The sequence below is a fragment of the Tetrao urogallus genome (assembly GCF_951394365.1).
Source record: "Tetrao urogallus genome assembly, chromosome: 2".
In the NCBI taxonomy this organism is placed as follows: Eukaryota; Metazoa; Chordata; class Aves; order Galliformes; family Phasianidae; genus Tetrao; species Tetrao urogallus.
In genome coordinates this window covers 106,447,265-106,473,216 of record NC_136814.1, presented here as the reverse complement: position 1 = coordinate 106,473,216, position 25,952 = coordinate 106,447,265, and the positions used below count along the sequence as shown (strand labels likewise).

Below are 25,952 nucleotides of genomic sequence, written 5' to 3'. Positions count from 1 at the left end.
CTGTATGTGAGGGTGGATGGTGATGGGACAAGGGGGAATGGTTTTAAACTGAGACAGGGGAGGTTTAGGTTGGATATGAGGAGGAAGTTTTTCCCCCAGAGGGTGGTGAGGCACTGGAACAGGTTGCCCAAGGAGGTCACCACTGGGACCAATGATATTTTGACACGCTCGATCTGACACATCAAAATACAAGATGTTCCCAGCCTCATAGAATTGTAGGAATTTGAAGGGACCTTGAAAGGTCACTTAGCACAACTCTAGTCCAAGTCATCCCCAGCAACACTAAGTCAGAAATAGGAGTACCTCAAAACTGAAGCCACTTGGCTCCTGTGATTGTTGCCAGATAAGGAGACTCAGATTTAGAGTACGGATTCCATGCGTGTTGTTTCAAGACTAATGCTCTTAAGTTTTGATGTCTACACTTATATCCATATGCAATGAAATACTGCATATGTGCACTTTACGATAAGATTGAAGAGAGGTATTTTAAATGGAAGAAATTAAAAACACAGATGGAAGCCGTAATTCTTTCCAATTATAAACGTTCAAGGCATATGTAATGTAAGATAGCATTATACTTGCTTTCTTTTTAATGAGTGACAGATCACTGTAATTTGGAGAGGAGTCATATTGTCATGGAAGAAAATGAGAAGAAAGAACTAAGCACTAAAACTTGTCCTTGTTTTTTTTTCCTTTGTTTTTCATATGAATTAGAGTGAGTCTCAACCTGATATGATATTCATTAGGGAAAACAAATAGGAAAGAAAAGGACAAGGATGCACCCCAACAAGAAGAGAGGTGACTGGTGTCTTAATTGTCATCTTAAGAACTCACACATTCTTTCAAGTCCATCTCATGTGTCAACCAATATGTTCACAGACAACAGTCCCACTCTGCCAGTTACTCCACAGTGACCAAACATGGCACAGTTCAGCTTTCTAAGCCATGTGGTACCAGCATGACCAATACTCCTGCTCTGTGATGTGCGTTAACACGAACTCAAAGTGGCTCGCTAACAGAGCTAAGAGGTTTGCCAACAAAATCTGGGTAAACTTCTATTGACAGATGGATGACACATCATACCATTTCTAGGTATATTCCTAGCTGCTTGAAAATAAGTTCAGCCGTTTTACAGCTAGGCCAGATGAATTCTGACACTTGTAATACATCAAAAAGATGTAGGAAGATGAGCCATGAAACTCTGGTACCCTTCTCAGTTGATGGAAGGAACATACCTGAACTTAAATTTACTACTCCTGAGTAAAACTGCTAGGGGATGTGTTACTTGACCTCACAGACAACCCAAGAAAGATGTCATTTTTGCAAGAAATTTGCCCCAGTACTTTGTGGTACACACTGTATCCCCAGCTGTATTATGTTTTCTTCTACTAGACAAAGACCTTGGTAGAGGAAATGTAATAGAAAAAAGCAAGTTGTGAAAAGCAAGACACAGAAAGCAGACATCCCCTCAGAGCTCATCTGACATTCAGACCTACCAATTTCTGATGCTCTGGGAGGTTCAATGGCAACCAGCCTGGGCTCAACTCCTAGGAAGATGCCTTCTCCTGTGCTGGCATTGAGTGCAAAGCCATAAGGCCTCACTAGTAATGTCAGCTGGTGGACTCCAAGTGGCAGCCTCTCCATCACGCAGACCACTTTGGTTTGATCTGACATTACGATGTAGCAAGTTGTGTTCTTCACCTGTACCTGCAGGGTTGTCTTCTCCTCAGAGAAACCAACTCCCCTGATAACTACTGTGGCCTGGAATCCGTCGTCTGAAGGAATATAATCAAATAAGCTCATTAATTTTGGAGCATCAATGCACAGGATTTATTTCTAAGCAACAGGTAAGAGCTTCGATCAACTTCATGAACATATATTGGAAACCACAGCACTGTTGATCTTCTCATTGCCGTCCATCATGCCTATTCCTGCACGCCCTTGCCCAGCTACTCCTTTTTGTGTATTTTTATTAAAAATAAAGGTGCTAATAGACTTGGTGCTGCCTTTAGCACCAAGTTTATTGCTGTTCCTCTTCCCTTTGAGCCTCTAATATCTTGCCTCTGCAAAACTGTGTTAGTACTACATACTTCAAGACTTGAACTCATCAGAAGTGCTGAATTTGGAAATACAATTTCCCTAAAAACAGAAGTTTCCAAAAGAATACACACATCAGCATTTGGCAGACCTTTCCCATAGCCATCTCCCCTCCCCACTTTGTGCAGACCCAAAGCCCCATTACCTGCTGAATACTCCACATCACTGACTAAGGGTGTCACTTCCTGGCTGAACTGGAAAGAGCAGGAACCAGAACAGTTTGCTAGGACATCATTCACCACCACCACCACCTGGAGATGGAGAAGAAGGTTATTCTGAAGTGGTGTTTTCTAAAACCACAGCTGTTCAGCACTGGCACAAGTTTCATTGCATGGCATGCTAGGGTTTATCTTAGATAAAGCAGCACATGGTTTTGGAAGCAGCCCATCTCACCTCTCTGAAACCCACAGCTCCTCTTCTTCCAGTCACCCACTGAAGACCCCACTTGCCATACCCAGTTCTATCCATCCCACTTTGGGAACAAGGCTTTTAACACCTTGTAATGCTAATTATAACTAATCTCAGATTGCTCAGCAAGCACCTCTCAATTTTTATTTCCTCACAGTGCGTGCTAAATCAAGACAGCTGGGCTGTAACTTTGAGAACTAACATCAGCTTCCCTCTCAGAAGACTCAAGTGGCAAAGCACAGAACATAGAAGAGCCCTCTTGTTTTTTCTCACAGGCATTAGGTGTGTGCCAGGAGAGTGCACCACTACCTGCAAATAACAAAAAAAAAGTAGCTTCCAAGAAAAGAGAAATTAAAAAAGCAGGATGACCTAACCACAGGCGCTGCTGAAGCCCAGCAGCAGGGCTTTGAGCACATCCAGCCTTGCACAGCTCTCACTGCAGCACCCTGCAGTCTTTGCTGGAGGCGAAGGCAGCCGTGTGAATCTACCTGCAGCACATCTGTCTGCTCAGCAGATTTGTTCAGCCAAGAAGCTTTACCTGCTCCCTTTTTCTTACAAATCAAGAATTGAGATCCAGAGACTGAAGGACCTGCCCAATCCACACATTAATACCAGGCATCCTGTTCATTTTACCCAACAGCAGAGAGGCTGGAATGCTGCAGATAAATACAGCATCAGTCCCAATTATGATGGCAGCACTACAGGACCCAGCAGGGGTGGGATTCCAGGGAATGTCAGTCCCTGAGCACTACCTCCCAAGAAATAAACTCTTCTCACTTGCAACAGCTCCTAAGGAAGGTATTGCTCCACAGAAGAGAGAGCACGAACCCATTGCTTTATGGGGAATCACAAAGCAGATCTCTGAAACGATTTAGCAGCAGTACTGAGTACCTGAAAACCAGCCAGACTCCTGACCTACAGGATCCAGGTGAACCAGTGGGAAATGTGGCACAGCGTTAACCCACCTGTGTTTTGTTATTGGAGGTAGCAAGCATGTCCCCAAATATTGGCCCAATAAAGACACCCCCATCATAAACCACACGACTGGAAACAGCTGGCTTCAGACCACTGAGGTTTTCGGCAGAGACCTGGCGAAGAACAAGGATGTCAGATTCTTGCTCTTTTCCAACCAGTGTGATGTATGACCATTCCCACAGCTCCTATACACAGCTGCTATAAGGTGGGAAATAGCTCTTGGAAATCTGCTCTTGAGCTGCTTCTATTGCTTCTGTCTTCAGATCTGAGTCTTCATTTCCCAAGTCTGCATTTCTTCAAGTCTGCACAACATTTCCCAACCCCACCCTGAGCACCGGACCCCATTGCTTCTTGGAAGCTAAATTCACATTTGTAGGATATGAATACACAACAGAATAAAATTTCTTCTCATGGGAGAAAGAATTTCAGTCTGTGCCTATATTCAAAGCAGACCGTTCTACCTGAAGCAAAACTTTAACTTCCATGGTTGGACTCAATGATCTTTAAGGTCTTTTCCAACCTGAGTGATTCTATGAATTTAATATGATCAACCTCAGGATGGGAGACAGTGAAACAGATCTCCCTCTGAGACCTTAGAGAATCAGACATTAACCCAATGTGAATAAAAATTCCTGGAAAAGACAAATTTTTGGTACAGAAATTATACCACAATCTAATCTGCAATTAAGCAACTGCTGTTGCTTAATCTCCCACAGGTGCTTGCATAAAAGGAAACTGAGAGAATGAATTGGCCACGACAAAAGACGACAAATGGGGTTCAAAGTGGACATCACCAAAAGAAATGACCGTACATTGATAACATTGGGCAAGTCCCCAGCTTTTGTTCTCCAGGTGAGAGTCCAGATGCTTTCATAGCAAGTCTCTAAGTCTTTGGTCACGATGAAGTCACTGGTGTTGAAGTATGGGGCTGTAGAATTGTCTGTGTTGGTTTGCAGAAGCCTGCGGAGCTGGTGGGAGGAGATGTGCACGGAAACATCTGCAAAAGACAAAGCCGTGGATATCGTCATCCCTATGAGAGCACATCTGCCTGCTCACAGAAAATAGAGATGTTTTCATTTTTCATACAAGGTTGTGATGGTTTAAACCTCTATAACTGCAAGGAAAAAAAAAAAAAAAAAAAAAAAAATCAGCAGGGAAAAGTTTAATGGATTCCAAATGCCATTATTGAATAACTAAGAAAATTAACTAAGAAAACTAAGAAAATCTAGCAAACATTCTCCAGTTGATCCTGTTTCACCAGAAAGCTAAGTCAGGGATATAGAAATGATGAGGAGCCTGCAGCATCTCCTACATGAGGAAAGATTGAGAGCTTGAGAGCCCTGAGGCTGTTCAGCCTGAAGAAAAGACTGAGGAGGGATCTTATCAGTATCTCAAGTGTGGGAGTCAAGTGTGTGGGGCCAGGCTCTTTTCAGTGGTGTCCAGAGACACCAGAACAAAGGGCAGTGGGCACAAACTGGGAATAGGAGTTCCACATGAACACAAGGACGTGATTCTGTAATACTTTTCATACTTGGCAATCTAAATATTTGGAAGGCATGATATTTCATTGTGCGTGTCATTTTCCTTCAAAAGAGACAGGTCAGAAACTTCCTAGATGAAACTAGATAGTTCAATTACAAAAAACAGCAAATTATATCTTATTTCTTCTGACATAAGTACCCATGGGCATCCAATGCTACAGAAATAATAGATCTCAAATGATTCATAAAAAAAAAAAAGGCACAGGCTACCCAGAGAGGCGGTGGTGCCCCATCCCTGCAGACAGCCAAGGTCAGGCTGGATGGGCTGTGAGCACTGCTGGAGCTGTGGGTGTCCCTGCTCAGTGCAGGGAGTGGGATGGATGGCCTTGAAGGGGCCCTAACAACTCTAAGGATTCTCAGATAAACGGATTACAATTTTTTAAAGGGGGATCTTCAAAGCAAGGCGGCAGGGAGATAACCTGCTGCAGAAGTACCTTAAGCAACAACATGGAGAAAAGTAATTTCGTTATTAACAATCCCATAGCTCACATCCAGAAATACTGCCCTGCGTATAATCCTTAACTCCTGTCTGGAAGATGATCAGATGCAAAGGTGCAACTACCACAGTGTGTTTGACTTGTCAGCCTGTTCCCTGAGCATTTCCAGGGCTCAGTGTTCACAAATCATAGAATCAAAGGATCACCAAGGTTGGAAAAGACCACTGAGACAATCCAGTCCAACCATCAACCCACCACCACGGTGCCACGTCCTCAGAAGCATGAGGAAAATCTGGTGGCAGGACAGGGACCAGGTACTTGGTCACTCTTAACAATTTGCCATGACAGGTGCAGGAGAAATGAAAAATACTGGCTGTAGATCCTTTGTACCTCAAGATCTGCCAGGTTGCCATGCTTTCCCTTTTGTATTTGCCTTAGAGCAAAGGCAAGTCCACGATCTGTGCTCACACCGTACCTTACCTGATATCACTGTGCTTCCCAGGCGTATGCAGAAGGTCCCTCCAAGAGGTGGAGATGACACCTGCAGCCTCTGAATGGTGATGCTGACTCTCACATCCCCCGTGGAGACGTAGAGGTGGCCGTCCTCCTCAGAGCCCTCGCAGAGCACTGCACCTCTGTGTGAGAGAGGAAAATGTGAAGGCACCAGTGGGCAGACCTCCACTCGAGAGAGGCTGGATGTAAGGACTCCTGAAGGACCCACAGAGAGGATGGTCACTCGTCTAACAGACTCGGGTGCTTCAGTGATGTGGGTATTGCAAACAGAAAAGTTTGCAACAGAAAACATCACAACAGAAAGTGATGGAAATTTTTTTTTTTTTTTTTTTTTTTTTTTTTTAAATAATTGTGATGGAACAAAGAGCTCAGGCAGCACCAAGCATATGGGAAGCATTTTAATGCAAGCTGGGCAGCTACAATGTGAAGCTTCCCTGCTTCAACCTTCCTGAAGACATAGAATCACAGAATGGTTTGGGTTGGAAGGGACCTCAAGGATCATGAAGCTCCAACCCCCCACCACACGCAGGGCCACCAACCTCCACATTTCATAGCAGCCCAGGCTGCCCAGGGCCCCATCCAACCTGGCCTTGAACACCTCCAGGGATGGACATGGGCATCCACAGCCTCTCTGGGCAGCTGTTCCAGCACCTCACCACTCTCTCTGTAAAGAACTATGTATGACCTTAAGTGTTATGTCTGGTGCATCCTTGTTGCAAGAAAAAGAAAAAGAAAAAGGTCTGTAAAGAACTTCTCCCTGGCATCCAACCTAAATCTTCCCTCCCTCAATTTCAAACCATTTCCCCTTGTTCTGCTGTTATCTACCCTTTCAAAAAGTTGATTCCCCTCCTGTCTGTCGGCCCCCTTTAGGTACTGCAGGCTGCAATGAGGTCACCCCACAGCCTTCTTTTCTCCATGCTGAACAAGCCCAGCTCCCTCAGCCTGTTTTCGTAGAGGAGACGCTCACTGCAAGCAGAGTTTGCTATTTCATATTAGAAATCATCCAAAGCCTAATTTTCCATAACTTAAAATATTTCCTACCACGCCAATAAAATTCTCTCCCTTTCTTTTTCTCCCCCAAGAAAAAAAGGACTTTCTGTGGTACAACGATGCCACCGTGTGGTTACGAGCACAGAGAACAACTCATGTCTCCCAGCTCAGCCGAAATCCTGCAGAGCCAATTTCACGAATCTGTATCTCAAAGGAGCACTGGATCTTCTGTCTGACCTGCAGCAGCCAGTTTAGAGCACAGCACGTTTAGATCATACTCCTCCTGATCCCAGGAGGGTGCATTAAAGCGCCGCACAGCATGTGCTCAGTTAAGGAAGAAACAGTTTGGTTTTGAAGATACCCAAAGAGCAGCGCACCCATTTTTAAAGCTTGTGATCATTTCCATCTTTTACCTACCTGGCGTCAGCATCACACCTCAATTTCTCCTACACCTCCCTCCGAGATGCAGAACTAAGCCCTTCTTCCTGATGAGAGGGACTGTAATCAATTTATCTCTTAATCCTCTTTTCTGATAAGCTGAACACATCGAGCCTCCTACACCTTTCCCTCCAAGGCATATTCCTCAGTTCCATAATCATGCTTATGGCTTTCTTTCCCAGTTCTTCTAAAGCCCTTTGACAAACGCACTCAGTGCTGCATGTAGCATTCCAATGCCAGCCTCATGAAGGCTGCACACAGAATTAAAAACATCCCTTCTCCCTCGATTGCGCCTCTACTTAAATGCAAACTTCAGACATCTCCCTTCACCCTCTTCCTTGTCTTCACCATTGGTGGTTTGTGCCAAAATACCACACCTGACATTGGCGATTACACTCTGCTTTTCAAGGTGAGACTTTTCAAAGACAACCCTTTCTATGCTGTGCTAGTTCATAGAATCACAGAATCACCAAGGCTGGGAAAGACCTCCAAGATCATCCAGCCCAACCATTCACCTACCCCCACTAAACCACGTCCCCTCAGGACAACATCTAAACATTCACTTTAGGGTGAATTAACCGAGCTGAACCAACTGCTCACAGTGGAAGGGTTAGAGGTTGCATCATTCCAGTCTCTATCTTGCATTGGCCCTGGTCCCATCAGGTCATTCCCAACTCAGCAGAATACAAAAGCCCTGTAAAAGTTGGATTCTTTGCCAGTTTGGCCCTTGAAAGCTGTTCTCTGATCTGTTTAACCTATGCTTCTGCCTCAGATGTATTAGGGGACTCTGAGAACAGAAACCATCTCAGTAAACAAGCACAGAAGGAGGGCCTCCATTGCTCAACATGGCAACTGGTGTCGGAGTTACTGGGAGAGAATGCCTTGATCTCCATGAAGGGCTAAGGTTTCCCTATAGCCCAACATCCTTGGTAGCTCATATTTACTTTAGGGACTACTGTGCATTTTACAGCTACAGAAATGGTGAAGAGCCTGGGGCATCTCCCTTTTGAGGAAAAGCTGAGAGTCCTGGGGCTGTTCAGCCTGGAGAAGAGAAGGCTTGGAGGAATTTTATCAATGCTTATAAATAAAGGGTATTACATGGATGAGGCCAGGTTCTTTTTAGTGATGCCCAGTAAGGACAAGGCCCAAACTGGAACACGGAAAGACTGGATCTTCTTTACTGTGTGAGTGACAGCAATGTCAGAGGCTGTCCAGAGAGCCTGTGCAGCCTCCTTCCCTGGAGGTATTCAAAATCCACCTGGACACTTTCCTATGCAACCCAGGGAAATTGCTTTAGCAAGGGGTGGGCTAGATGATCTCCAGAGGTCTCTTCCAATCCCCACGATTCTGTGATATCCCAGGGCATGTGGAACACCTTTAGTTAGGCAACTGACAGCCAATCACACAACGGAACCTCAACACCAGGGACAAATACCCTCATTAAGACACCTACAATGCATGTTCAAGTTATGTCCACCATTTAGGAGCTTGAAAACATTGCAGACATCTTAGGGAAGAGGCATCTCACGTGCATTGTGGACATCTTAGTGAAGCTATCTGAGCAGAGCCTGAACAAAGAGGAAAATGCCAAAGGGAGTACATGGATTTCTAAACTGGACCAGACTTACTCTGCACAGCCTCTGAGATGATAAAGGGCTCCATGGGAATTCATAACGATTATTACAGGATATGAAAGAATCACACTGTTCCTACCTTAGGGAGAGAAGAGGCAGACTTGCACCACAGCCAGACACCAGCCAGGACACATTGTAAGTAGGAGAAGACCCCACCACAGTTACTGCTTCTATTATCCGCCCACCCAGCCGACGTGGTTTGGGATCCCTCTGAGAAACTGAAAGGAAAAAGAGCATCAGCATCCACCAGAGTCAGGAGAACTGATGTAATCACGCCTGGGTTATTTCCATTTTAGAGCCGGTATCTTGTTGGTTTGGGGAAGAAGTGCTTTTTGTTTGAGCAACAGCATTCAAGAGTTACATTTACAGAAATATTTCCAAATAAAACAAGAGTGTTGATGTTTGGCAATTAGTTCTTGATATCTTTTTCTGCAAAAATTTAAAAAAAAAAAAGGAAGAAGATCTGTGCCTGTTATGACACAGCCTTCCCCTTCAAAATAGTTTTAACTGGCTCTGTTATTAAAGCTTTCTATGAAGGAACATGGAAACATCCAGGTTGTGGATGCCCCATCCCTGCAGGCATTCAAGGCCAGGCTGGATGTGGCTCTGGGCAGCCTGGTCTGCTGGTTGGAGACCCTGCACACAGCAGGGGGTTGGGACTGGATGAGCACTGTGGGCCTTTGCAACCCAGGCCATGCTGTGATACGATTCTGTGACTGCAACATTCACAGGAAAGAATAAATGGGTTCCTTTACCAGTCACAGCTCTGTCTGTGATGATGACTTCATCAAGGTAGAACAACCCAGCGGTTTCCTTCTGCTGGATGCTCAGCAAGTCAATCTGATGTACAAACACCGGGGTGTTGATGAGAAGGTCCTGGAGAGGCACAGAGCGACTCACACACCCGGTCCAGAGGTCAGTGCAGGAGAACATCCAGCTGGAAGACACCAAGGTGGTACAGCCTTTGTTTTCTTTCTGGGTAGTTACAGTGAATGAATTTGGAGATGAACTCAGATGATGCTATTATTACCTGCACGCAACATCTGATCACTCAACAAGTCTCTCTGGAAGATATAAAGCATTAGATCCCTGCTTCAGCATCCTCCTCTACAGAGATCAATTCCAAGCTTAGGCCCCTTGAAAATTCCAGACAACTAATCAAGGTCCCTATTTCTTTCCATCATGTAGTAATGTCACATGAACCACCCTCCTGCTTTCCAGAGGTACACACACAGCCCACACCCAGCCTTACAGAACACAGAAAGAAATGGAAGGACCCAAATCAATAAGCATAGCATGGTGACCTGCAGGTAATCCAGGAGGCTCCTGGGATGTATCAGGGATAATTTCTTGAGCCAGGTAATAGACAGCCCCATCTAGGGGGATGCAGTACTGGACCTACTGCTCACCAACACCAGTGAACTGGCTGGTGACATCAGGACTGAAGTTTGCACTGGGACATGCTGGTCAAATTGGAGAAGAACAAGCAAGGAGAACACGCACAGGCAGTGGAAGCATGACAAGTACCCTGGGAGTACAGGGATGCTGCCAGCCTGTGTGGGACAGGGTGAGGAAGACAAAGGCCCAATCCAGAAATGTGAAGGATGGTTATCCCTGCAGACAGCCAAGGTCAGGTTGGACGGAGCTCTGAGCTCTGATGGAGCTGTGGGTGTCCATGCTCAGTTCAGGGACTTGGACAGATGGCCCTTAAAGGTCTCTTCCAAGTCAAGCAATCCTGTGATTCTATGAAAGCTAAGATTCCAATTTCACTTTCTGAAGTTCTTCAGATTGCTGGTTTGGAATTTTTTTTTTTTTGATTTTTTGTTTGCTTAAGATGTTTTCTTAAGATGTGCCTGCCCCCAACTTCACACTGCCCATAGTGCACCCCATCAGTGGCGTTTTGCACCCACATATTCTAGCTGAAAAACAGAAAGTCTAGAGCTACACCAACTTTCTAATGGTACCACAAGTCCCCTGGAAAAAAAAAAAAACAACCACAACTTCATTTTTATCTCACATCAGAAAATCCACTGAATGACACACAAAAAAAAAAAACAAAAACAAAAAAAAAAAAACACCCAAAACAAAACAGGAAGTTAATGTCCACAGAAAATTCCTGGTATTTTTTGCTAACGAGAGACTGATCAAACTTTCCAGGCCAGTGTACATTACTATGGTGAAATAGTAATGTGCCTATCTCTTCATATAGTCCTCAAAAACAACAGAAGCACATTCCAGGTACGTCAGCACAGGGACAGAGCATCCATCAGTTTGCCCCATCTGACAATCCATTTTGCACGGAATCACAGAAACACCAAGGTTGGAAAAGACCTATAAAACCATCCATTCCAACCGTCGTTTTAGACAAACAAGAACTTGCTGCTCCCCATTCTCCCAGAACACCCTCTTACTTTGGAAAATGTCATCTCTGTGCACTGTGTCTGGATACCTTGTGGGGTCAGTGCCATCGAAATCCCACTGGCAGGTGAGGTTTCTTTCCACTGAAGATAAGGAAAGGTTGGTGTAGGACACTGAGATATGAAGGACGTTGCTCATGTGGCCCTTATGTGCAAAACAAACCTGCAAAGAAAATGAAGAAAAATGTTTTCACGTAAACATAGCAGTGTTTATAATTACAATTTACTCAGCAAGAGCAGGCACTTACATGTGTGTACTCAGTAAGGTCATATCTTTGTAGAGATGATGGAGAAGCTTTCACCAGCTGGCTTGGGCTGCGAGCACTGAACCTCCCACAGAAGGGCTCTGTTCCATAGACAACACGTTCTGTGGTGACAGAGTTTTCTGTACCTGAAGGAAAAAACAACAGGATGAGAGGCTTAAAAAGGCTTCAGAGAACAGGTACAGTCAAAGTTCTCATGGAAATGACAAAAATAGAGGTCCAAAACAATTGCATCTAATAGTTCTGCTCCTCAGTGTTCTGCCTAGATAAGTTATGAGCATTCACAGGGCATTGATCCTTAGTTTAAGGCAGGATAGATCACAGAATTGCTGCAAAAGACCTCAAAGATCATCAAGTCCAACCACAACCTGAGCATGCTGCACTAATCATTACATCCCAATCCTGACCAGAAAAACCTTGTGGAAAATGCTACCATCTTAAGCCAGATAGAGTACAACTGATTGAAACCACTTTTCCTTCTCAAAAAACACTCAGGCAAAGTTAGAGATTGATACATTTAAGCAGCTGAGAATCTGCCCTCACTTTTTCAACTTCTGTTCCACTGAGTTATCAACCTTGTTACCAAAAACCTGCTAGGATTTCTCATTTCTAGTGTAAAAGAAGCTTTTTCCTACAGCAGACACTGATATATCATCTTTTCTGTCAAAATGAGAGAAAAAAAAAACCTGCCATTTGAGGTCAGTAGTCTTAAATATATAAATAAAGAGAAAATATGTAAAGGAGGCAACCGTGATTCTTGACACAAAGGGTGTTGGAGCTGTTGACATCACTGCTGGTAGATACATTGAATACAGTGACACCCATGGGAAAAAACATGCTCACAAAAGTCATAGAGCTGAAAATACTTCATAGAATTGTAGAATCATCAAGGTTGGAAAAGATCTCATCCGGTTCAATCATCCACCTACCACCAATGTTGCCCACTAAACCACGTTCCTCAGGACAACATTTCTTGAACACCTCCTGGGATGCTGACCCTACCACCTCCCCTGGCAGCCTATTCCAGCGTTCGACCACTATTCCAAAGAAGAATTCTTTCCTAATATCCAGTCTGATCCTCCCCTGGCACAACTCTTTTGTTGGCAAGATTGGAGCACTGAGATCACATAATTAGACAAAAAACATCCAGTTGATGTTTCCATTTTTTTGCCTAAAGCTTCCCTCTCTCTCCAGTTTAATTAATTCCTTTCCTCCGCTGAGATGAGTCAGTCACCAAACATACATATTCCTGGCTGGGTCCTGTTCTCTCTGTCTACACTGAATACAAGGATGTACTGTGAGGTCCCTAGGCAATCATTGACTTCCTGGCATATTTTACTATATTTTACCACTATCAGAGATATAAATTGGAATGAGTTTCTGACGTAATACTTTAGTATCAGGAAAAATGTATTTTTATTATTATTATTTATATAACACTTGCCTGGATGTGAAGCGCAGCACAGATTTTCACTTTTTCAGTCATTGGGAAGCACCAAAAGCAAAAGACTCATCATCAGGCTATAACCTGAGCTGTCGCTTTGGGCTGCTTCAGATCTGCTTCCCCAGCACATATTATGAAACATGAATAATTTCACACACCCAAAGATTTGTCTTTTCTGCCTGTACTCCTAATGCTTCCAACACTGAAACATAACCTGCTCTGATCAGCTTCTTGCTGTATGATTTTGTCACGGAAATTACTGCAGAAAGACTCTCATTAATACATCGATCACGTTTGTAATATTAGTTCTATGTAATATGTCTCATTAGAATAAATACAAATAAATCCAGTAAAAGCATAAAATTACTTCTGTTGAAGGTTTTGAGTACTTTTACATCAGAAAATGACTCCCACATTAAATACTTATTTGTTACGTTACTACCTTGTTTCTCAAAGCCATCATGGAAGAGTATTTTAGCAGCAGTTGGCTCAATGTCACACCCAACTGAAAGAAGTTCCTCTATTGCTGCTTGGACCTTTAAAAACAAAAAGTGAGAAGTGGTCACAGCACAGTGATGCCTGGCTCATTCCAGTAGAGCTTTCACACTGCCACAGCTGCATGGATTCTATTCAGCTCAGTACAGACAGAGCCTGAACTTCCAGGTCTAAAATCCTTTAGGGTGAGACACTTACCTGAAGAGCAGTGGAATTTGTGTGGATCATTCTGCGGGGTGCATTGCTCCAGGAGATACTGAACCATCCTGTGCCAAACACAGTCAGCATCTGCCAAGTGAAGAAACAAACAGATGAGAACAGGTACGATTCTCACAAAGAGGTCAAGTCTGCTATGTGGATTTCCTACCAAGGAGGAACTAATAGCAAACATATTGCCCTTTCAAAGCTTCTGTAATAAATTTAATAATAAAGAATCCCTTCTTAAACCGTGCTTGCTCTCCATGGACTCTCCTGACACATGCCTGGGGCTCCTGTTCCCAAATTAACAGGAGCACGAGGGATACGTGACCTGCATGGACAGACTGACAGCCACAGATGGTCCTGACCGCAGCCCTGAGGTTGCCCAGAGCTGTGGTGCCCCAACCCTGGAGGTGCTGAAGGACATGGATGGGTCCTGGGCAGCCTGCGCTGGTGGGGGGCATTCAGCCCATGGCAACATGGTTGGAACTAGATGATCTTTCACGTCCCTTCCAACCCAAGCTATTCTAGGATTCTATGACAACTTCCCACACTGCTGAGCACTGAAACCTGAAAGTTCATATGACCCAATTGCAACACGGAGCTGATTGTGAACCCTTTGAGTGTGCTGTCAACTAGTGACAACTAGTGAAACTACCCCAAACTGTCATGACTTAGCATCAAGAACAAAGTAACAAGCAAGGCAAAAGCAGACTGCACTTTACACATGGGCAAATTATAATGTACCATAAAAATACCCACCTGGCAGTGAGTGAGAAAGTCACAAACACCTTCAGCTACATGGCAGTATTTGTCAATGAAATCAGCAGGCCAACAAAAAGTGGGAACGCACTGCCATGTGTAAGTGACAACATCTTTACCATTAGGATCTATCCGAGCCCATTGCATCAGGGTTAGTCTACATCACATGAAATTCTTCAGGTTAAAAGGGACCTCTGGAGGCCATTGAGGCCAAAGTCCCTGTCCAACAGGGGTCAAGTACCCGGCACTGACCTGTACATCTGGAAGATACAAGGCACGAGCCCGAATTTCATGTCTCTCAATGTAGTAGTTGTTCACCACCTGGGGATTCAGCCAGGTGTTGTGTATCTGGACTCCAACTCTCATTCCATTGCTGGGTGCCTTTCCATGATGCAATGCTTCCAAGTAGTACCTCAGGCCAGCAGTTAACTCAAATTTCTGGGATTTTGGCTGCCAACTCTCGCTCCAGTTCTTCACCCACTTTCCAGACCATTCCAAATTGCCAGCTGGGAGAGAAGCAATTCTCACCTGTGTCCAGATGAACCAAATCACTGATAATTTCACAATACCAAAACATGGTACCTTCAGCTCCAAAACCAGAGCTTACAGCAGTGGCTTGATGTTTCAATACATTCTTTCCTATTCTACAGCAAAAAGCCATCACCTCAAAGATCTTTGATTTAGGGCTCAATAACATAAACAAGACAATTCTTATGGTTGTCCATAAAAGCCCCACTAACAATTCTTCGTGTAGATTTTCATAGATGGCTTCAGTTCTCTAGCTCACAAGCCTAGAACACAGATGAAAATGTCTGCAGGAAAAGACATCTGAAGACTCTAGAGACAATGGCATACGTTTCATGAGACAAATGCCCATAGGGCCAGGTGTAAAATGTCAAATAACAACACAGAAAGTGTCACTCTGCAACAGATGCATAATAGGGACCAACGAGGCAATCCATGCTGGGCTAATCCCCCACTTGAAATGTCCTTAATTAATGCCCTTCCCTTCATGGCTGCTTTATTTTTCTCCCTGCTAAGAGTAATACCTTATGCTGTGGGTCTTGGGATGGACTCAAGTACAGAGATGCCGGACCATCTGCCTGGATCCAGAAGGTGTAATTGTTGGTCTGAGGAGCCACAAAAAATCCATGAAGCCTGGAGCTAAGCAAAAGCAGAACACCCATAACATACACAAGAGTTACTGTAAAATCCCCACCACCCAGCAACCAACCTCCACATGTATACTGAGAACATGAAGATAAGCATGGCTTTGTTGTAGGCAACATCTTTTCTATGTGTTTCTTCTCGAGCAAAGTCTTATTTCTCAACAGGCTGGAAAAGGCTCAAAATCCCTCAGGATCAACTGAGAAAAGTACAGAAGTGATAGAAAAATGGAAATGTCCAGTGCATTGCAAAGCCGTTCCTAGGCACATCCCAAGAGGCACCAACATGGCTCAAACATCTTCATGGAACTGAGGACAATCTATGGCTGCAGTTGCCAACAAGGGCTACGGATGTGACCAAATCTCCAACCCAAGGCAGCCTCTAAGTAGAATCCCTTCTATCTTGACAGCAATTTCTTTCATGCTATTTCACAGCACATCTAGGCCAAGCAGAACACCAAGGGAAAGCAAAAAAGGGAGGAAATAAAGTACTTTGCTGAATATGTTGAGCTTCAAAAGGACCTCAGAGCAGAGGGTTTTCTTTGATTTGTGGGAGCTATGAAGTCAGGCTCTGCTGAAAAGAGCTGTCATGTGTTACTGCTACACCTTACACTATTAAAGGTGATTGCCACAGCTTCATATCCTTTTAAGATCACCGAGTACCTGAAGGACTGCTTTGCTGCAGACAGAAATCTTACTGGGGATTGGGCACTAGGTACAAACTGCCATCTATATCCAGGCCCTGCTTCTGTCAGATCAGAGGCGTCATCCCAGACTTCAAAGAGAAGCCCCCGATTTCCTACGAAGTTAAAAGAGAAGCGTTCTCAGCAGCAGCCAACAACAATCCCAGAGCACATATGCTAGAATCGGTGGTGCAAGGAGGCTAATTAATAACCAATTAATAAATTGGCTCCATCTATGGGGTACTTTTTTTTTTTCCCTTCACTTTTTATTCTACGAGGTAGAATACTGTTCCCATTTTAGAAAATTCATCGTGCCTTGAAATCCTCCACCAGTAAGAACAAAAATTTGCCAAGACCAATCTACTTCCAAAAAAAACCTAAGATGACTGCTCTCAGAGGAAGAAATACCAAACTGATCCATAGTCAACAAAAGTCGAGCATCATTATGTGCACAGTAATTTCCTACTGCAACATTCTACCCAGGCAACATACCCAGAAGTCTCTACAGCAGCTCTAGCTCCCCATTCTGTCCCCTAAGCATTCATTCATACTTTTCCCCCCTCATTTTTCCCAGCTCTGTAGGGCTGACCCATCCGCACCCAGAGGGCTGAGCTTTCAACTTTGGCTTTCCTTGCTATGAACCTAAGATAAACTAGCTTAGTGTTCTGGAAAAACAAGTGTCTTGATGATTTCTCTCTGTTCCTACGTGTGTTGGTCTGTTGGGACTTTTGGTTATTAGAATGCTGTACCTGGCTGGGGGGCACCAAGCATCCTGCTCCTGCCCACAGCCTCAGTGGTGCAGATGATTTGCCGGGGAGAGACACGCTTGACTTCACAGGGGACGCCTGGGCAGCAAGAAAAGGAGACAAATGTGCCATAGAGAGTTGGAAATGCATGAGCTCCAGAATAATCAGAGGACCATTACAACTGGAAAAGACCTCCAAGACCACCAAGTCCAACTCCAGCTCACCCCCACCCATGCCCAATGACCACGTCCCTCAGTGCCACATCTCCACAGCTCCTGAGCACCTCCAGGGATGGTGACACCACCTCTCCCTGGGCAGCCTGTATCAATAAACCAACTTTCATTTCCAAAAGACAGCAGTGAGTTGCTAGAAGCCTCTATCTGTACTGTCAACCAAGAAAAATCATTCCTTCCCATAGCCCAAATAGACTTTCCTTGATGCTGAGTACAACTCCCATGTTATCACTGCACGTGAAGACCAGTTGGGTCGAATGGGCTTTGCATGTTTACAAAAACCCTTGGCTCATTTCTCCTGTTACCTGCAGCAGTGACCTGCACGGGCTCCTCAAAAAAATCCCCTGTAATGGTGAGGTCAGTTCCTCCTGCAAGACTTCCAGCCGCTGGGAACACAGAGGCTATTTCTGCAGAGGAAGGAAAAGGGGGATCTGAAAACAAGCACAGGAAAGATGAACCCCAGCCCTATTTCTGTCAAAGCCAGCAGTGCACTTGCACTCTTTCCAACTGGAACAAACTCCTGTGAATCAAACAGGCTTCACTGATCCTTCACTACGATTTCGGCAGCCGCTGAGATTACAGCAGGAATGAACCACTCGGTAACTTGGCCACACAACAGGGAAATACCAGAATGCCTGGGCTGTGACTTAGCAGTGACTGCATCTGTCATGCTCAGATTGTAAACCGTATCTTCTGTGCTACTGAGGAGCTCTGGAAAGAAAAGTGACATTAAGTGCTTTAATCCTTTTGACCTTGCCCGACTCGTTTCCCAATTTAGCCCATAGGTTTAGGTGTCACTGCACTTTCCAGTTGTCCCACAGGGATGAACGCAGGGAGGTGAACAGATGGTGGATATCTACATTGTGGCTATGAGAATCTTACAGGATCTCATCTTTATTACAGTCACCCCATTCCACACTGGAAACCTATTTTTCTCTTTGTTGAAGTTTACTCACTTTTCACTCACACGTCCTAATTTAAACAAACTTTTCTTTTTTTTTTTTTTTTTTTTTTTTTTTTTTGCATCATCTGAAAAAAGGCTAAAAACATGAGAGAAGCTTGTCCAGATTTACATTTTCTTCTCTCAATTTTTTCACTTTCATTTAACTTCACTTTGGCAGCATTAACTATTTGCTACTGCAGTACTGCCTATTGGAAAGCCCTGGCAGACCTCATTTCTCCAGGTACTCTGCTAACAATTAATTCCACACATAGTTACTCCATTTGTAAGTAAGGATATAAAACTACCCTCTTTTACAAAGTGTTTTGAATATATAGGTGAAACAAGTTGTATGCTATAAACAATATACAAAATCCATTTACGTATTGGCTACACTCTTTAAAAAAAAAAAAAAGAATAAATTGTTATCTCCTGAACCATGCTCCCAAGATACAGCCTATAAGGTAATTACTATTATTATATTAATTTCAGCCCCTTGACAGGTCAAAACAAAGGCAAACAATAGCAAAAGCATGGTGGGACCTCTCCCCATAGCCAGAGATGTCATGTGGAAGTTATTAAGTGTCTTGGTCCACATCTTTTTAAAATAATAGTGCAGCAACCTGCTGTTCACCAGCCTTTAATCCAGAGCCCAACTCTCGGAGTGACAGAACATCACCTTACAGCTGGTGAAGTAAACTAGCCTATCCAAAGGCCTACATTCTAGGTTTTATGGCCAGCACTGCATTCGTACCAAACAGTATGACATAAGGGTGAATCCTTTGGATCCAACACGCCAAGTCTGCTGGTGCTCTGACAATACAAGGAATAATGACAGCAGCTCCATTCCAAATCCTGGCTGACTCTCAGATTAGGCTGTCCAAAAGAGCATTCAAAGACATCCTTAAGAGGACCACAAACTCACTGGAGATTAAGAACACAGCCCACGGCAGCACACCCAACCTCAGCATATAAAGCTGGGATAGCTGAAATTCTTGGCCTGCAGCCTTGTGTAATCAGCCCACCACCAAACTTACCACACCAGTAGAACTACATGTTAAAATGAGGTCACATTGGTAAGAGCAACAACCAGGTGTCTTCCTTAGACAATACTAGCACTGCCATGGCACAGTGCAAGCAGTGGGGTGGGCCAGTGCAATACCTGAATGCGTTTGGTACAAGAAAAGCTCCTGCTTGGCACTGATGAGCCAAGCATCTTTGTCTATCGCTGACCTGCAAGAGAGAGAGCTGTGTTAGAGATCCCTGGCCCTTTCAGTTAGTGCAGACCTTTGGCAAGGTTGGACACTTTTATTTTCAGTTGGACTTGGATTATGTCTCTTTTGGGCACACAGAGATGCCTTGGGGGAGGAACACAGTTCCTTTTCATTCCTAATCTGATGGTCATCTTCTCAAACCAGCAAAACCTCACGTCTAAGTAATGAAACACAAGTTTTGATTAAATTTTACGCACTCATCCTGGACTCAGAAATGTAGCTGTGCTCCCGTATGAAACTATAGGGGAAAAAAAAGAAAAAAAAGAAAAAAAAAAGGATCTTTTACTCACTTTCCTTTGTTAAACACTGAGAAGCTGACATTGTGGGACCCTAGGGGAGAGAAAGGAAACATGCTTTTATGACAAAAACGTGGAGAGCTTTAGTAAGAGCACATCCTACCAAACCTTGTCCAGACATCCTGCCCCCTTTCTCTTCCTTATGCTTTTCTTATAACAGTACAGTTGCGTTGATTTCAGCTGACCTGCTTGCAATTTAAGAAAGAAATTCCTCAGTGTGCACCACAAGAGTCCAAAAAATCTTGGAAGTAAAAGCAAAAAAATAAAAATAAACCCAATAATCCCTTGAAACAGTCTGCAAGCCTTTATGTGGTGCACATCCGTTACTGCTGCATCACCTCAGGAAAGCTCCAGGAGTAGGATTCAACTCACAACTCAAGACATCTAACTTCCTATTCCTACACGTAACTGGGGCTGAATTCAGTGGCTTGTATACAGGTTTCAAGAACCACCCGAAATTCCCTGGGAGTATTGGAGAAATTGCTCAGCACTGACAGATGTGGCACAGGACATACAGGAGATCCTTCTCTTCCAGTGGAGTGTCTGGAGGCAATATTCAATTACATTTCAACTGAATTGAACACCAAAGTAGGAAGCTTCCAGACTTAGATTATACTACATTGTGTGGATCTGCTCTTACGTATCTGAATCTGCAAGCTGAACATCAGGGCAAAAATTCCTTTCAGATCCTGTGGATCCTATCCGACCTCACTTGCCATGCCAGGAAGGTGAGAATCTCCTTCAAGACCCTCATTATCTCTTAAGCCCATCATACACAAGGTGAAATAAATAACAAAGGAAAAAATAATGGCTCCTCTAGAGCTGCAGGAGTAGCAGAATTATGATCTCTCCCACACACCCCAACACTTTCACCAACCTATGTGGTTCCCTTCCACCCGGCACTGCATGGTTCCCAGTCCTTCTTTTGTCTGAATGGAATAGCTGTGGAGAAACAAAGGGCTTTGATGAGCCTTGGGGGCAAAACAAATCAAACCACAGTGAGAAGCATCTAATCAAAAATGCAAGCTTTCACATCTGAGTTAGTTATGCTCACTTCCCTTTAGAAACAAGGGAGAAGAGACCATTGGCAGCTTAGGTCGATGCATCCCATCACTCCAATTTGCACCTTTTATCCTTGTTTTGATAAGGTGACCCCACTGGTGACTTGCAGAAATCCCATTTTAAATATGAGCTGGAGCAGACAAGCCTTGGCTTCTAAACTTGAGTAGGGCAATTTAAACCCATGCCTCTGGAAGGAGAGGACCTACATAGGACAGAGGGAGCTGATGTCTGAGCAGGAGATCAGAGATTGTCGGCAAGATGAGAAACAGCATCAAATAGGAAAACAGCTTGGGGAGGTCAGGAGGACATAATGATGCAATGACTTGATCTGTACAAATTTAAACTATAATTCGTCCAACCACATACAGAACAAGTTGGCTACATCTGTGGTTTTCACATTTTAAACCCACTCCTTATCAGCAACAGAAAGGATTTCCTGCTTGGGGAATGCAGGCAGCACAGTTGGCACTGAGCTGCAGAGAATGCATGCAGGCTGCTCACAGAAATGCTCTCCTATGGGCAGGGAAACTCTTCCTGATATCCAAGGTCCAACCAGCACCTCCCTTGCTGCACTGAGAGCTGGATCCTCAAAAGGATTTGAACGCCCAACTTCCAAGCAAATCAAAGGGATTTTGGTAACCAAACCCTATTCCAAGCCTGGTTTGCAAGGATTTGTGAAGTGATCACACTGCCCATTTCTAAACAGTGGAAGAGTCGGAGGACCAGACCTAGATCAGCACCAAATCTCTGATTTGTACAACTGAGGACCTAACTTTAAAACATAGTCTGCACTGGGGATAGGCAATAAACAAGTATTTCCAGAGATATTGCACACCTCCTCCCACTCTTAAAACTCAACTATACCAGTAGAATAGACTATGGGCTTTTTTTTCAGGCAAAAGCTCCCAGAAAAGACAGCACTTTCTGATGCCTCTCTTAATTGCTCTGCATGCCCCTAGTCTGCAAGTAGGAATGAGTAGCAATTAAGCAAGCTATGCTGGTGCTATATCAAGCTTTGGGAGCCATGGAACAACAAGTTCCATCATCAACAGAACAATTTGCATTTAAGTTCCCCTCCTGGGAGGCAGGAGGAATTTTACAACCCAATAAGAGGGCTCACTGAGAAGCCCTGGCACTGATTTCACTGGCTTTTTCCTCATTTCCTCGTAGCAACAGCATTGCTTTTCCAAAGCTCACAGACACTAAGAGAAGCACACCAGAAAAATATGGGCTGAGCTGTGTTTGCCGTGTCACATTCTCACCACAGCAGCATAGAAATACCGTCCTGTGACTGTGAGCTTTGCACTCAGTGTTGTCCTTCAGGAGTGCAGAGGGTAAGCAGAACAGCATCTGCCTTTTCCTCAGCCCTTTTCCTGGCAGATGTGGTTGCTAAGCCACTCTCCATCATATTTGAAAAGTCACAGCTGTCAGGCAAAGCACCCACTGACTGGAAAAAGGGAAGCATCACTCCTATTTATAAGAAAGGGAGAAAGGAAGTCCTGAGGAGCTACAGGCCAGTGAGCCTCGTATCCGTGCCTGGGAAGATCATGGAACAGATCCTCCTGGAACACATTATGGTTCATGAGATATGAGCAGGTGATCTGAGACAGCCAGCACGGCTTCACCAAGGGAAGGTCGTGCCTGACCAGTCTGGGGGCCTTTTGTGATGGAATGGTGGCATTGATGGACAAAGGGGAGGCAAGTGTTGTTGTTTATCTGGACTTGCACAAGGCCTTTGACATGCTCCTGCACTACGTTCTTATCTCTAAATTGGAGAGATAAGAATTTGAAGTCTGGACTGTTTGAAGAATAAAGAATTGGTTGGATGGTCATAACCAGAGGGTTGGAACTACAGCAAGCCAGCAGCCCTCACCCACTCTATCTGACTGGTCAGCTTCCCACAGTCCTTTTTCACATTATGCCAAAACTGAGAAGTTCACTGAAAAGCCAAGAAAATCTTGATGCACAAGACGTGCTGAGGCCTTACACCAACACAAACCCAAAGTAGGTCAACAACTGACATGTTTCCTGCTTGCCCGTCAGCAAAAGAGCAGAGGCTGGTCCATCCATCTCCTTCTGCCACAAGGACAGCTGGTCTAGGGAAAAGAAGAAAGAAAGATGAGACATAAGACAGCTTCCCCAGGGAGGTGACTGAGTCACCATCCCTGGATGTATCTAAAAACCACTTGGATACAATGCTCAGGGACATGATTTAGCAGAGGGTTGTTAGAGTTAGGGCAGTTAGGGTAGCATGGTTAGCTTGCAGTTGATCTTTAAGGTCTTTTCCAACCTGAGCAATTCTGTGATTCTATGAAACTGTGATTCTGTTAAAATCAGCAACCAGTATTTTCAAAAGGGTCAGGAATTCTCCCTCACTTGCATCTAGCCTTTATTAACCTAGAAAACAGGATGAGCCCAGATTGTTTGGTTGTGTGTATATATTATTTGTGCATATGTAGATTGCTCCAAAAGCAATGCCTCCTATTTATTTCTGTGGAAACTATCACAGCTACAAAGAACGCAATAACACTTCAACAGAGCCAACTCTCAGCTACAAAATGCTAATTTGAACACAATTGCTAGCATTAACCATGCATTTTCAGTAGAGATGAACAAGAGCTTGCATTCCATGCCCACAAAAATCTGCACCAGCAGAGGTGACCCAGTGTTGTTGCTTCCATTGCTGAACCACACCACCCACCCCTCACTGTGCTCACACCCACTGGTCCATAAACATTTAGCAAGCATCAATGAGTCTCAGTGGGTGCAATTTTTTCCTGCATGGAGGAATTCAGTGAAACACCTTTACTTCATATGTACTTCCATGTCAGATGCTATTCTGTCAGATTGTCCCTCTGCTGCTGTCTGTCACACAGCAATAAAATGCAGTGAGATATTGGTAGGAAGGTTCAAACTCTACTGCCATACCAGCAACATCTGCCTCCGACGTCATAGACCAACATAATAAAATAGGAGGCATTACTTTCAGAGCTGCCTTCGTATATATTCTGTATATATATATACACACACACACACTTTGCCCTGTAAAGCACACTAAATAATGCATGCTCATAAGGATCATGATAAAACCCACCTTCAAGACACCAATGCTAACCTTGGGCAACACGAAGCATTGACAGTTTGGGTCCCACATAGACCCTTACCTTCCAGAAGCACCAGGCAGCACAATACAGCACTGGGCTGGTACAACCACAGTGCTTCAAGATGGAGCCCAGTCATTTCTTTATTTCATCAACAGAAGATATTATAAAGATAGATGACTTCAAAACAGTCAAATTCCTAACATGAAATTCACCTAATAGCAGAAAAAACTTCCGCTAGAGAAGAGGAATAAATTCACAGTAATTAGTATAACAAGCAAAAGATGGTAATATTTCTTGAAGAGTCAACAAGCAATTAAGGCAAATAAGTAATTGAAAACCTCTTGAGGTTTTCACTTTGCTAGGATCCACACCTGTGACAGCATGCTCCCCTTCATTTTCCTCCCTCAGCCTGGCTGTTATGCCCCAGGCCTTGCTCAGGCAGAGAGTGAACACAGTACTGATAACACTGAAGGTCTTGCCAAGACCTGTAATGACCACAGACCTGCCTTAAACTACAGGGTGAAAGAACTGATGGCAGATATGTGGTCAGCATATATCAAACACTACGAGTCAACCATCTTACCTTACCTTAGGGTAAGTACTAAGCAGCCCAAGAGCCCCTTAAGCTCTCCTGTATGGCAGCCAACTGCATGAAAGGATCTCCCCTTGAGTAGGAACACTCTTGGGGTTACCCTTATGCAAAGATCCCTTGTACCTCACCATCAAGAGGCTCCCTACCAATGCAAATCCTCATTAAATGACTAGAAGTTCAAGATTTGTTAGCTCCACAAAGCTTACATGTCAGGTTGACTGTGCCCTCAAACAGCTGACCAAATCCATGACTAGGAGTGGCTCCAGCTGCATCTGGCTCCTTTTACCTCCATGTTTCAAGGAGTTCAGAAAGCAAAGAGGTCCACTCCTCACCATCCTAGTTACAAAAGCAAGCCCTGTTCAAGTGCTATATTGCACCAGTAAACACATTCCTGCCTCTTTCTTATGAGCGTATAGTTTCCATCTGCCGTGCTACTAAGGATGAACAGAAAAATAATCACTGCTGCAAAAATGATTAATTCATTACTGGACCACTGTATGTTATATAAAGCCTGAAAAGACAAAAGCGATGCTTTTAGAACATCACAAAAAAAAAAAAAAAAAAAAAGTTTTTTTTTCCTCCATCTGAATATGTGTTACTGAGTGGCAGATGGCTCCGGTCAAGTGCAAGTCTCCACCTGGAACATACTTGGTAACACAGACCAAAAATGGGCAAAGTATTCATGTGAAACCGGGATGTAAACCTGCCTGGTGTGCCAAGACTCCAAGGCCATTTCCTTTTTAGCTATGGGGAGGTCGAGCTGTAAATGAGTAATCCAGCAGTGGAGCACGCAGGCACACCAGCCTTTCTTCCCATAGATAGAAGACTTCACAGGTCCACTGGAGGCAGGTAAAACAGTAATGAATATCAAACAAAAGGATGCTAATGTGTATCCAGTGAGGGCTGATAAATGGGTGCAACAGGTATGGCAGGAATCTGCTCTGGGCTTTCATTCGCAGTGGCAAAGAGCTGAGTTGCTCAGCAAGGAACTTTTCCATTCAACCTAATGGCTAGTTGCAAAAACACAGAATCACAGAATGGCCTGGGTTGCAAAGGACCACAGTGCTCATCCAGTTCCAACCCCCTGCTGTGTGCAGGTCACCAACCAGCAGCCCAGGCTGCCCAGAGCTACATCCAGCCTGGCCTTGAATGCCTGCAGGGATGGGGCATCCACAGCCTCCTTGAGCAACCTGTTCCAGTGAACATTTATTTACTGGTCAAGTTTATGCTGCTTTCTCTCAAGA

The 25,952-nt window shown here is 44.2% G+C and overlaps 1 protein-coding gene across 1 annotated transcript in view; it reads right to left on the bottom strand.

Annotated features, from left to right (window-relative positions):
• PKHD1 (PKHD1 ciliary IPT domain containing fibrocystin/polyductin) overlaps positions 1-25,952 on the bottom strand; it is a gene marked incomplete at both ends in the record, with an annotated part of 221,724 nt that overhangs the window by 187,317 nt on the left and 8,455 nt on the right. The window contains 20 exons of the mRNA XM_079532472.1: positions 1,497-1,775; positions 2,243-2,348; positions 3,471-3,593; positions 4,293-4,477; positions 5,939-6,093; positions 9,113-9,251; positions 9,789-9,970; positions 11,483-11,613; positions 11,699-11,841; positions 13,600-13,693; positions 13,851-13,940; positions 14,865-15,140; positions 15,662-15,776; positions 16,442-16,577; positions 17,211-17,306; positions 17,746-17,847; positions 19,543-19,613; positions 19,945-19,984; positions 20,828-20,892; positions 23,034-23,108. Of these exons, the coding sequence (XP_079388598.1) occupies positions 1,497-1,775; positions 2,243-2,348; positions 3,471-3,593; positions 4,293-4,477; positions 5,939-6,093; positions 9,113-9,251; positions 9,789-9,970; positions 11,483-11,613; positions 11,699-11,841; positions 13,600-13,693; positions 13,851-13,940; positions 14,865-15,140; positions 15,662-15,776; positions 16,442-16,577; positions 17,211-17,306; positions 17,746-17,847; positions 19,543-19,613; positions 19,945-19,984; positions 20,828-20,892; positions 23,034-23,108 (2,603 nt within the window). The remainder of the gene's footprint in view (positions 1-1,496; positions 1,776-2,242; positions 2,349-3,470; positions 3,594-4,292; positions 4,478-5,938; positions 6,094-9,112; positions 9,252-9,788; positions 9,971-11,482; positions 11,614-11,698; positions 11,842-13,599; positions 13,694-13,850; positions 13,941-14,864; positions 15,141-15,661; positions 15,777-16,441; positions 16,578-17,210; positions 17,307-17,745; positions 17,848-19,542; positions 19,614-19,944; positions 19,985-20,827; positions 20,893-23,033; positions 23,109-25,952) is intronic.